Source organism: Muntiacus reevesi, chromosome 7 (genome assembly GCF_963930625.1).
Source record: "Muntiacus reevesi chromosome 7, mMunRee1.1, whole genome shotgun sequence".
Taxonomy (NCBI): domain Eukaryota; kingdom Metazoa; phylum Chordata; class Mammalia; order Artiodactyla; family Cervidae; genus Muntiacus; species Muntiacus reevesi.
This window is the reverse complement of record NC_089255.1, coordinates 19,577,829-19,591,092: the sequence shown is the minus strand read 5'-3', so window position 1 is coordinate 19,591,092 and position 13,264 is coordinate 19,577,829. Positions and strand designations below refer to the sequence as shown.

Here is a 13,264-nt window from a genome sequence, read left to right as displayed (position 1 = left end):
GAACCTTTCATTACCCTGTGAGCAGTGCAATCCATCTGACTCAAATTATGTCACTCACTCATATGTCTCATGAGTCTTAAACCAAGGGGCCTTGACTTGACTAAGGTACCTATACCTTCTGAACTTGCCAGTTTGGTATTAAATACAATATATATCAAATGTAAGCACCCTAGTAGAAATATAAGCTTAACTGCCTTAACCCAAACAGGTATTTTAGCTTTCTTATTTTGGTGTGAAGTAACAGCACAACGAAGGGATCTACTCAGCAATGTTAAGAATACATAGTCAGCATGTGGCATGGGACCTCCCAAAGAGTGTGTAATTGATTGGGAAAACAACATAAACACACATAAAATAACAGAAGAGTAACAACTATGGCAGTATCAGATCATGTGTTATCATAACTAAGTGCCAATATCAGTGGCACAAATATATATATATATATGAGAAAAGCTACATGTGCTGAAAAAGTAGAGGAAGATTTATGAGGGCTCCATTGGGCTTAATCTGAGCCAAGAAAGATTAACTGAATTTTACAGTGGTAGTTGAGAAATGGGAAAGGGGAAGTGACCAAAGAGAAAATGGGGGAAAAAGGGCTGCAGAGTGACAGGAATAGGATTGGTTTCATTAGAAAGTAAGTTAACTAGGGTTAGAGGAAAATAAGGTTGGATAGATAAAATAAAGGTAGACTGTGCAGTGAAGTAGCCTGGTGATCCTGGAAAATCTCCAAAAGCAATGGAGAGGCAATGTGAGTTCCTGAAAGAAGTGGGGATGGAGAGGAATGTAATGAAAATACTGTTTTAGGAAAATGGGTCACTTAGTAATCTTGTGTCATTAAGCAGACCCCTTGACCTCAGCAGCCCACACCTGCTTAAGGGTGCAGGCAGATATAACTCCCTTAATTTCTAGAATCTGAAAGCTCTAAGTAAGACATAGACTATAGGTTGTACTTGACTGAATCATATTAAAAAGGGTATTCTTGGTTACATTTTAATATTTCTACTTAAATACCTTTATTTACGCTCTCCCCAAGTCATCCGAGAAAGGCAGGAAAGAATACCAGGACCTTCGTCTGTTTAGGGATTTACTTTTCATGACCTACAACTAGAGACGACGTATCTCCGTGATCACATTTTCTGGACTGAAAGCTGGTACAGATTCTGCACAGCAGAGAGTCAGGGCAGGCACAACTGGTCTTGGGAGGACAAGATGCACCCACCCGGCTCCGACACATAGGCACTTACCTCGCAACCCCCTCCTTGGTGTAGAAGACAGAGTAGGTAAGGTTGTCCCCATGAGGGTCTGACGCAGGTGTCCGCCATGTCAGTTTGATGAAGCGGGTAGAGACCAGGGAGGCCACGACATCCCGTGGAGCTGAAGGCAGTGGTCCAGTTGTGGCTGGTGCTAGATGGTCAGTAGTGGCACTGGTCAGTGAAGTGGGAGGTAATGTTGGGATGGCAACATCTTGTCATGTGCAAATATTGGGGAATATGAAGGGCAAACCACGACGGTTTTAAAAAAGAGAACAGAAAAAACAAAAAACAAAAAAGAAATAAACAAAACCACGATGGGAAATAAAATAAAATGAATGAACATAAAAAAGGCCATTAAACTGAAGGCTAACATGCAGGCCAGGGGTAACTACTGAAAACTAATGGGCACTAGTCAAGACACACCACTGCAGAGCAAGCAGACTTTCTGGTCACTATGATGGCTGTGGGTGAGGGACAAAGAGGGTGACAGCTGAGAACAGAACATCTCACAGGAGCACACATCAGTGCCCAGGTCATTTTCTTTAGTTCTGAAAGCCGCATGCAACATCTGTCAAATTTTGCATGTTTAAGTCTTATAAGTGATAAAAAAAAAAACCTCAGTATTTTTTCCCACTGTATCAAATATTGAATAATGTGTGTAGGATGGCTGAGCCTAGTTACACTTACCTTGGGCCCAGACTATCGTGACCTCACTGCAGAGCTGTATGTGCCTCTAGCTCTGCAGGAGTTCAAAAGTCACATCTTCAAGTGAAATCTAACATCAGAGTCTGCTCTCTGTGGTTGGCAATACCCAGGGAAGTTTGATAACCTTCCTCAATTCACTAAATTACAGTTCATTTGCCATCTCATCAATTCGCTTTAATTACAACAGTATAATATCATGAATCACAAATCCCAAAGCCACACAAATACAGTACATATTGTTTTGTGTTTACACAAAATACAAATTGTTGCATCTGTTTGGTACAGTCCTCACTACCAAGTAACAGATTACAACTGCTAGCAGACTTCAGGGACTCAATGGGACAGATGAAACAGTGGCAAGTGAGAGCTCTGCTGTTCAAATGCTTGTCCGTATGTCCCTGCTGTTGCAGGACACTTCTGATTTTAGAAGTCCATTCCTAATATACATCTAAAATATCCTTCACCTTGGAGTACACGTTTAATCTCACGATTTTAATTTTAATCTCACAATTTTCAAATGAAGGAATTCATTAGAAATGTGTCATAACTTTAACAGGGAAGTTAGAAGAAGGCAGACAGGAAAATATGAAAATTCTGGACCTCATTTCAATGAGATAGTAGGAAAACAACCTCCTGAAAATGTCTGTGAACTATGAAAGAATCTTTTAAACTGAGGCAGTCTAAATGAATATGCCAGTGAGAATAAATACTCCAAGGGAAAGGACAGAGGAAGACCAATGTAAAATCTCCCTACAGCTACCATTTATTGAGTACTTTCTATAAGGCACTCTGGCTCTTTCTATGAAAGTTAGTCACTCAGTCATGTCTGACTCTTTGCCACCCCATGGACTGTATCCCTTCAAGATCCTCTGTCCATGGAATTCTCCAGGTAAGAATACTGGAGTGGGTCCTTCTCCAGAGGATCTTCCCCACCCAGAGATCGAACCCAGGTCTCCTACACTGTGGGTGGATTCTTATGCAGACTCATTTAGTCTTTACAACTCTATAAAATAGGTACTATTGTTGTATCTCTGTATTATATATGGAGACTACTTTTAAAAGGGCTAAATCACCCTTCCTAGGAATAGGAAGTGGTGGAGTGTTAAAACCAACCATAGTTTTTAGCTTAAGAGACCTCTGGATTTAGTCAATAGGAGTTTTTAACCCTGGTCATGCCATTCAGGGTAATGGCGGTGATCACGGGCTCCTGCTTCTTTTTGTCAGTTCCCCCTTGCCCCCAAATCCCATGGAGGCAATGCAAAGGCCCAGGACGAATGCCTGCATATGCACTAGGTATTACAAGAGAAAATCACTGCACTTGTGAGATTTACCACTTTTATAGCAAGGGAAAGCAAGCTCTAGACAAAGAATAGACCTGCTGTGATATCTAACACCTGCTGTGCTTTTTATGGTTTCCGTCTTTAAAAAGATACTGAAACTTGTTGTGTGTCCCAACATATGGATTATCCTGAAAACTGTCCCATATGTGCTCAGAAAGAATCTGTATCTGTAGTCATTGGGTGGAGAGTCTATAACGTTAGCTAGGCCAAGTTGACTGAGAGGATCGTTTAAGTCCTCTATATTCTTTTTAACTTTTTCTAATTGTTATCAGTTTTTTGAGAGCAGGATATTGAAATCTCTCACTGTTATCACTGACTTACATATTTCTTTTTTGAAAATAACAACTACAAATGCATATACATACAACAACAAAGCCCCCAAATATATGAATCCAAAGAAATCTGGGAAAATCTCAAATATTTGGAAATCAAGCAATCCATGAGTCAAAGAAGAAACCGAAAGAAATAAAAATTTTAACCCTTTTTAACTGAATGAAATGAAAATACAACATATTAAAAATGAAGACATGCAGTTGAAGCAATGCTTAGAGGAAATTAAGATGTCTTTATCAGAAGAAAAGTCTCATGTGAATTACCTAAGTTTTCACCTTACTGAAGAGTGCAGATCTCAAGCATTTTTACACCCCAAAACGTAACCAATGAGGTAAAGGATGTGCTAACTAACTTAACTGTTGAAATGTTTTCAGTGTATGTGTATCAGACGATTATATTGCACACTTCAAATATATTACCATTTATTTGTCAACTGAAGTGAAGTGAAAATCAGTCAGTCGTGTCCGACTGTGACCCCATGGACTGTTTATGGAATTCTCCAGGCCAGAATACTGGAGTGGGTAGCCTTTCTCTTCTCCAGGGGATCTTCCCAACCTAGGGATCGAACCCAGGTTTCTCACATTGCAGGTGGACTCTCTACCAGCTGAGCCACCAGGGAAGCCCAAGAATAATGGAGTGGGTAGCCTATTCCTTCTCCAGCAGATCTTCGCAACTTAGGAATCAAACTGGATTCTCCTTGATTGCAGGCGGATTCTTTACCAACTGAGCTCTCAGGGAAGCCAATTTGTCAATTATATCTCAGTACAAATGGAAAAACTTAATTTTATTCACATTCTTAAAAAATACAAGGCTAATAAATTAAGGGAAGATGTTGTTGTTGTTGTTCAGTTGTTTAGTGGTGTCTGACTCTTTGCACCCCATGGACTGCAGCACTCCAGGCTTCCCTGTCCATCACCAACTCCCGGAGCTTGCTCAAACTCATGTCCATTGAGTCAGTGATGCCATCCAATCATCTCATCCTCTGTCGCTCCCTTCTCCTCCTGCCCTCGATCTTTCCCAGCATCAAGGTCTTTTCCAATGAGTTGGCTCTTCCCATCAGGTGGCCAAAGTATTGGAGCTTCAGCTTCAGCATCAGTCCTTCCAATGAATATTCAGGACTGATTTCCTTTAGGATGGACTGATCTGTTCTCCCTGCTGTCCAAGGGACTCTCAAGAGTCTTCTCCAACACCACAGTTCAAAAGCATCAATTCTTCAGTGCTCAGCCTTCTTTATGGTCCAGCTCTCACATCTGTACATGACTATTGGGAAAACCATAGTTTGACTTGGCTCTACAGACCTTTTGTCAGCAAAGTGATGCCTCTGCTTTTTAATACACTGTCTAGGTTTGTCACAGCTTTTCTTCCAACAGCAAGCACCTTTTAATTTTATGGCTGCTAGTCACCGTCCATAGTGATTTTGGAGCCCAAGAAAATAAGTCTGTCACTGTTTCCATTTTTTCCCCATCTATTTGCCATGAAGTGATAAGACCAGATGCCATGATCTTAGTTTTTTGAATGCTGAGTTTTAAGCCAGCTTTTACACTCTCCTCTTTCACCCTCATCAAGAGGCTTTTATTACCTCTCCACTTTCTGCTCTAAGTGTGGTGTCATCTGCATGTCTTGAGGTTATTGGTATTTTTCTCAGCAGTCTTGATACCAGCTTGTGATTCATCCAGCTCAGCATTTCACATGATATACTCTGCATATAAGTTAAATAAGTAGGGTGATAATAAATAGTCTTGATGTACTCCTTTCTCAATTTTGAACCAGTTTGTTATTCCAGGTCCGGTTCTAACTGCTGCTTCTTGATCTGCATACAGGCTTCTCAGGAGGCAGGTAAGGTGGTTTGGTATTCCCGACTCTTTAAGAAAATTCCACAGTCTGTTGTGATCCACAGAGTCAAAAGTTTTAGCACAGCCAATGAAGCAGATGTTTTTCTGGAATTTCCTTGCTTTTTTAATGATAATCCAACGGATGCTGGCAGTTTGATCTCTGGTTCCTCTGCCTTTTCTAAATCTGGCTTGTACATCTGGAAGTTCTCAATTCACATACTGTTGAAGCTTAGCTTGAAGGATTTTGAGCATTACCTTGCTAGCATGTGAAATGAGTGCAACTCTGTGATAGTTTGAACATTCTTTGGCATTGCACTTCTTTGGGATTGGAATGAAGACTGATCTTTTCCAGTCCTGTGGCCACTGCTGAGTTTTCCAAATTCGTTGGCATATTGAGTGCATCACTTTAACAGCATAATCTTTCGGAATTTGAAATAGCTCAGCTGAAATGCTATCACCTCCACTAACTTTGTTTGAGGTAATGCTTCTTAAGACCCACTTGCCTTACACTCTAGGATGTTTGGCTCTAGGTGAGTAAACACACCATCATGATTGTCCAGGTCATTAAGACCTATTTTGTACAGTTCTTCTGTGTATTCTTGCCAACTCTTCTTAGTATCTTCTGCTTCTGTTAGGTCCATACCGTTTCTGTCTTTTACTGAGCCCATCTTTACATGAAATGTACCCTTGGTATCTCTAATTTTCTTGAAGAGATCTCTAGTCTTTCCCATTCTATTATTTTCCTCTATTTCTTTGCATTGATCACCGAGGAAGGCTTTCTTATCTCTCCTTGCTATTTTTTGGAACTCTGCATTCAAATGGGTATAGCTTTCCTTTTCTCCTTTGCCTTTAGCTTCTTCTTTTCTCAGCTATTTGTAAGGCCTCTTCAGGCAATCATTTTGCCTTCTTCTTGCATTTCTTTTTCTTGGGGATGATTTTGATCACTACCTCCTGTACAATGTTATGAACCTCTGTCCACAGTTCTTCAGGTATTCTGTCTACCAAATCTAATCCCTTAAATCTATCTGTCACTTCCACTGTATAATTGTGTTTAGGTCATACCTGATTGGTCTAGTGATTTTCTCTACTTTTTTCAGTTTAAGTCTAAATTTTGCAACAAGGAGTTCATGATCTGAGCCACAGTCAGCTCCCGGTCTTGTTTTTGCTGATTATACAGAGCTTCTCCATCTTTGGCTGCAGAAAATATAATCAATCTGATTTCGGTATTGATCATCTGGTCACGTCCATGTGTACAGTCATCTTTTGTGTTATTGGAAGAGGGTGTTTGCTATGGCCAGTGCGTTCTCTTGGCAAAACTCTGTTAGCCTCTGTCCTGCCATTTTGTACTCCAAGTCAAACTTGCGTGTTACTCCAGGTATCTCCTGACTTCCTACTTTTTCATTCCAGTCCCTTATGATGAAAAGGACATCTTTTTTTTTTGCTGTTAGTTTAGAAGATCTTGTAGGTCTTTGTAGAACCATTCAACTTTAGCTTCTTTGGCATTAGTGGTTGGGGCATAGACTTGGATTACTGTGATATGGAATGGTTTGCACTGGAAACAAACAGAGATCATTCTGTCGTTTTTGAGACTGCACCCAAGTACTGCATTTCAGACTGTCTTGTTACTATGAGGTAAGGGATTCTTGCCAACAGTAGTAGATATAGTGGTCATCTGAATTAAATTCACCTATTCCTGTTCACTGATTCCTAAAATGTCAATTTTCACTCTTGCCATCTTCTATTTCACCACCTCTGATTTACACTGATTAACGGACCTAACATTCTAGGTTCCTATGTGATATTATTCTTTACAGCACTGTACTTTAATTTTACCACCAGACACATCCATAACTGGGCAGCGCCATGGACGCCAAGCGTCTTCATTCCTTCTGGAACTATTTCTCTGCTCTTCTCTAGTAGCACACTGGACACCTACCAACCTGGGGGTGGGGGGGGTTCATCTTTCAGTGTCATATCTTTCTGCCCCTTTGTACTGTAGATGAAGTTCTCAAGGCAAGGATGCTGAAGCAGTTTGCCATTCTCTTCCCCAGCAGACCATGTTTTGTCAGAATTCTTCATCATGACCCATCTGTCTTGTGTGATGTAAGTTACCAAAATAAAAAAATCAAAGAGGGAATAATGCTACCAACCACACAGGTAATAAAAATCACAAGGGAATATGTGGCTTCCCTGGTGGCTCAGATAATAAAGAATCTGCCTGCAATGCAGGAGACCCGGGTTCAATTCCTGGGTCGGGAAGACCCCCCTGGAGAAGGGAACGGCTCCCCACTCCTGTATTCTTGCCTGGAGAATTCTATAGGCAGAGGTGCCTGGTGGGCTACATATTGTCCATTAGGTCACAGAGTCGGACACGACTGAGGGACTAGAGAGAGAGATTATGAACAAATTTATGTCAGTAAATTAGACAACTTAAAGGAAGTAAAAAAGTTCCCAGGAAGACAGTAATTACCAAAGCTACTCAAGAGGAAACACAAAATCTGAATAGAATTATGTAGCAAATAGAGAAATTTAATTAGTAAATAATAATCTTCCCACAAAGAAAAGCCCAAGTCCAGATGATTTTGCTGGTGAATGCTATCATATATTTAAAAGAAGACTTGGTACTAATCCTTCACCACTCTTTCAGAAATAGAAGCACTTTCAACTCATTCTGTAAAGCTTGTATTACTCTGATATAAAAGCCAGACAAGATACCACATGAAAAGGAAACTACAGAGCAACATCCCTCATCATCATAGATACAAAATATTAGCAATCCATTTTTGGGAACATTTTTGGGAACATAGTAAGAGGATTATAAATCATGATCAAGTAGAATTTATCACAGGAATTGCAGACTAGTTTAATATCCAGAAATCAGTGTAATACACCATATTAAGAGGAAGAAAACCCAAGTTCCACTATGGTTGTTGGCTCCAGTTTAATGATACACTAGACCTTGACAAAGCATCACTTTTAGTAGATTCTAATTATGAGCTTTACCTATAGATTTATGCACTTAAAACTGTTTCTAGGTAGAGATCATTAAATTCAGTGCTGGGCATGTTGCTCTCAGTTAAGTGGATGCAGTTATTTTAATCTGACACCAACTTATACCAGTCAAGCAAACTATCAGCAGCAGGCATGTTTAAGTTTTCTTTGGAAATTTCATTTTGTAATTTTCAAAATGTTTTAAAAATTTGTTCCTTTTTCATAATCTTTCTCTGAAAATAGGTTAGGTTTAGAGCTTCTTTAAAAATCTTCTGAACCTCCTTCCAAAGTTAAGAAAGTATTGGGGAAAATGTGTTTTGCCAGCCCTGCATTTCCATATGTAAAGGAATGACTTAATTTGTATTTCCCAGGAACATTAGCAGCATTATTCAGAATTCAGTGTTCAGAACTGAGTCAGATTTACATGGTGCTTACTGCTCCAAACATAACAGCAATGTGAACGAAAGTACAGTTCCAGAAACATTTCTTTGGGGGAGTGTCAACAAGTACACCATAGAAAAAGAAAATAATCATATTTGAAAGATCGTGAAGATTGGTCATGCTTATCACATGTCAAAGATTCAGCAATTTTGTAGGGAAGAAACATGCTCAGTTTGTTAACCTAGCATTTCTTATTCTTATTTGATCATGAAATCCCTTTTTCCCAAACAGTGATCTCATTTGGGCAATCCTGAACTAAATGATACCCAAGTGATACCTGAGACACTGTTGAGCAGAGAGAGCCTTTACAAGAGCCCCTGTCTGAAAAAAAAACCTCCAGTCACGGTTCAACTACTTCAGTAGATAATCTATTTCATATTTTTATTTAAAAATAAAAATGAATAAGCTTGTTATAAAAGTTACTTATATAATACATAAATATACAAAGTATCTTAAGAATCAAAGCTTCACTTTGCATTATCTCCAAAATACCACCGTTATTTTGATCCATGTTCTTCCAAAAATTTTCCTTTTCATAATACACTTACACGTACACAAAAGTATGAGAATGAAGTTATACCTACCATGTTACTTTCCAAACTGCCCTATGTTATAATATGTCTTTAAAAGCTTCCCATCAGTATAATAAACAGGTCTCATTATTCTCAATTGCTGCATATTACTCTATAATACAAATATATCACAATTTTATTCATTCTTTATGTTGTTTGCATTTAGTTGGTTAATTATTTAAGGCTCCTATAGATAATGTTTCTGTAAACTTTCCTGTACACATATCTTTGTGCACATGTATAAACATTTCTGTAAGATAAATTCCTAAAAGTGAAAATGGTGAGCCAAAGGTTTGCAAATTTGAAAAGTTGACAGAAGATGGTTATTTTGGCTTCAGTTTCAGGACAGAGAGTTGAATATATTTTTGGGTCTACCACTTTATTAAAAAACAACAACAACAAATAGGACAAGAAACAGACACACAAACTCCACTTTGGATAAAACTCAGAGATATGTGCAATCCCAACCCAAAATATATGAAAAAAAAAAAAAAACACCAAAAAACCAAAAACAGAGAGAGAAGTAAATTAATTAATGGAGCAAAGTCAATCTAAGTGCCTCCAGAGGGACAGACTGATAAGACTCAAACCAACTGACCTTGAGGAACTGGCAGCACTTCAGAAGACAGTGGTGTTGTAGGGGGCAGAGGCCTTAGGAGCTATAAAAATCTCAAACTCACCCATAAAAATGGAGCTTTACATTCAGGAGAAACCAAATCAAAGAGACTCTGGGCTCACAGCAGACCATCAGAAGGATTACGACCACATACTAAAAAGTTTGGAACTGCCTATCTCCCTGGCTCAACAAGTTCCAGTAGGTTGGCAACCAGGCAGGCTTAATTTCACTGTGCAGGAGATCGAAGTGAAGATGTGAAGAGAAGATCTGAAGATTTATCCAGATGGTTCTCTGGATAAACTGAAGCAGAGGACTAACAAATACTGCTACCTGGTGAGTTCTCAGCAACAGTCACAAAACACATGGCTACCTAACTATTTATACTAAAGCTCAGCAGTTAAAAAACTTACCCTCAAAACATGAATGAAAAAAGGATATTTGCACAAAAAGTTTAATGGAAAACAGGATCTTCCCAATCTAGGGATCAGACCTGTGTCTCCTGAATTGGCAGGTTGAAATCTGTGTAGAGTTACATTAATAGTGATTATATTGGTACTAACTTATGTCAGCCTTTAGGCATAGTTCAACAAGACAGTCGAAAAGATAAATTTATACTTGTAAGCATCATTGCTTTCCCTTAATTCTGGCAAACTTCTGCTCCTCCAAGGTTATTGCAGATGTCATATTTTTCCACAGAATTTTCATTTAGTTCTTTTATACATTTCCATTTCTTTACTGAACTACCATTTGTTCCCTCACTATGTTCATGTTTTCCTTTATATCTCTGAATACATTTATAATAGCTGCTTTAAATTTCTTGTCTGCTAATTCAACATGTTTTCCATTTCTGGGTTTGTTTTCTAACAACTGACTTTTCTCCAAATTGTGGTTCACATTTTCTTTTTGGCATGTCTACTAATTTTGATTATATGTCAGACACTGTGTCTGCTACCTGCTGCTTGTTTAAATTTTGTCATTTTCTTAAGTAGAGTGTTGAATTTTGTTCTGGCAGGCAGTTAACCCAACTTGTTCCTATCAAGGTGTGTTCTAAGCTTTTAGTATGGTTCTACAGTGGCCTTGAATTTAGAGCTGTACTTGCCCTATTCTTAAAATACAGCCTTTTTATAGTATCTGCTGAGTGCCTGGAATGTTTTATGGGGTCTCTCTCTACTCTGGTTGAATAGAATGTGAATGTCACCTCTGTGTATACTCTAGTAATTTTTCAGCTTTCCAGTAGCTATTCTTTTTTTTTAAAATTTATTATTTTTAATTGGAGGGTAATTGCTTTACAAAGTTTTGATAGTTTCCGACAAACATCAAGATGAATCAGCCTCAGGTAGACATATGTTCCCTCCCTCTTGAACCTCCCTTTCACCTCTTACCCCATCCCATCCCTCTAGGTTGTCACAGAGCACCAGGTTGAGCTCCTTGTGTTATACAGCAACTTCCCACTAGCTATTTATTTTACATATGGTAAAGTATATATTTCAATGCGACTCTCTCAATTCATCCTACTCTCTCCTGCCCCCACTGTGTCCAAAGTCTGTTCTCTATGTCTGAGTCTCTACTCCTGGTCCTGCAAATAGATTCATCAGTACTGTTTTCTGGATTCCATATACATGCATTAATATATGATATTTTTCTCTCTCTGACTTACTTCACTCTGTATAACAGGCTCTAGTTCATCCACCTCACTACAGCTGATTCAAATGTGTTCTTTTTTATGGCTGAGTAACATTCCATTGTTTATATGCATCACAATTTCTTTATCCATTCACCTGTGAGTGGACATCTAGCTTGTTTCCACATCCTGGCTACTATACATAGTGCTGCAATGAACATCAGGGTGCATGTATCTTTTTCAATTATGGTTTTCTCAGGGTATGTGCCCAGTAGTGGGATTGCTGGGGTCATATGGTAGTTTTATTCCTAGTAACTATTCTTTCCTCAGCGGGCATTCTTTGCCTGGACTATGGAGAATTTGGCCCATTTTGTGCAGCTTAGTGTTTAGTAAGAGACTCAAGGGGGACCCTGTACAGCTTGCCTGAGCTTCTTTGCACATCTCTCTTCTCTCTAGCAGCCTGCCCACCAAAGTCCACTGTCATTCTAGCTCTAAACTCTGATCTCGGTCTCCTTAGCACTCTGAGACTGCTAAGCTCTCTGCTCCCCTTTCCTAACCCCGTACTCCAGCCTGGAAAGTGTTTCCAGGAAGAAAGCTGGGTGTCATCTCTTAGGGATTATTGTCCTGCATATTTTCAGATGTCTAGAAACATTTATTTCATATAATTAGTCCAATTTTCTAGCTGCTTACATGAGGAAAGCCAGTCCAGTACTAGCTACTCTGGCATGGCCAGAAGTATAACTTCCAAGTACTCTGAAGTTTTTATAATAATTATCTCTTTCAAATAAATATCACTATAATAAAAAACATTGCATTAAAAATATTTCTAAGCTCTTACCATTATAAGAAACATTTATGTACTTTTACATTAATTGTTGTATTCATTTGTTTCCTTTGCAGGAACTAATGTCTACTACACATTCAATAAATATTTGTTCAGTGATTGAATAAATAAAAACTTTAAGTCTGGTTTGCCAAAAAAAATAGAATGACTTAGTGAAATCATCCTGTCATTTCAGATACTATCTATAAGGTAATGTCACCATGAAACCAGTGGGCCAAAGAGATAAGTTATTTTTATAACTGCTGTCGGAAAGCCAATTCAAACTGCCATAAGTGCTTGTCCCATTCTGAAATTCCCATAAAAATGTATACATGAATGTTCAAGTATCTCAGTGTTCACCCTTAAAATTTCTCTACTGGGTCCTACTTCACAATTCAAATAGTGAGGTTCATCTTCCCTCACTGTAGATATCTCAAACAAAGCAATCAAAAAATCTTGAGAAGCACAGAAAAACAACAAGAGTCCAATAAAACAACTGTTCCTTCAGATTAAAGACATTCATATGAGGCATTTACACTCACTGGGGAAACAGCAATTACACTAAGGCTATTAATCACAACATTTCATTAAAAATAAAAACACTTACACAATGTGAAAAGAGCTGCAAATTATTTGCTCTTGAGAGTAATATGTCATATAAAGGAGCCAATGAAAAACATGTGGCAGTTACAATGAGTTCAAGGCTGTACACTGGTTGTTTTCCCAATGGTATCTCT

General features: G+C 38.7%; 1 protein-coding gene across 4 annotated transcripts in view; it reads right to left on the bottom strand.

Moving 5' to 3' along the window:
• NEO1 (neogenin 1) overlaps window positions 1–13,264 on the bottom strand; it is a 224,345-nt gene that overhangs the window by 61,949 nt on the left and 149,132 nt on the right. For 2 of the 4 annotated variants that reach the window (XM_065941673.1, XM_065941671.1), the window contains exon 8: window positions 1,245–1,464. In XM_065941673.1, the coding sequence (XP_065797745.1) occupies window positions 1,245–1,464 (220 nt within the window). The remainder of the gene's footprint in view (window positions 1–1,244; window positions 1,465–13,264) is intronic. The other 2 variants (XM_065941674.1, XM_065941672.1) reach the window with 1 other exon arrangement.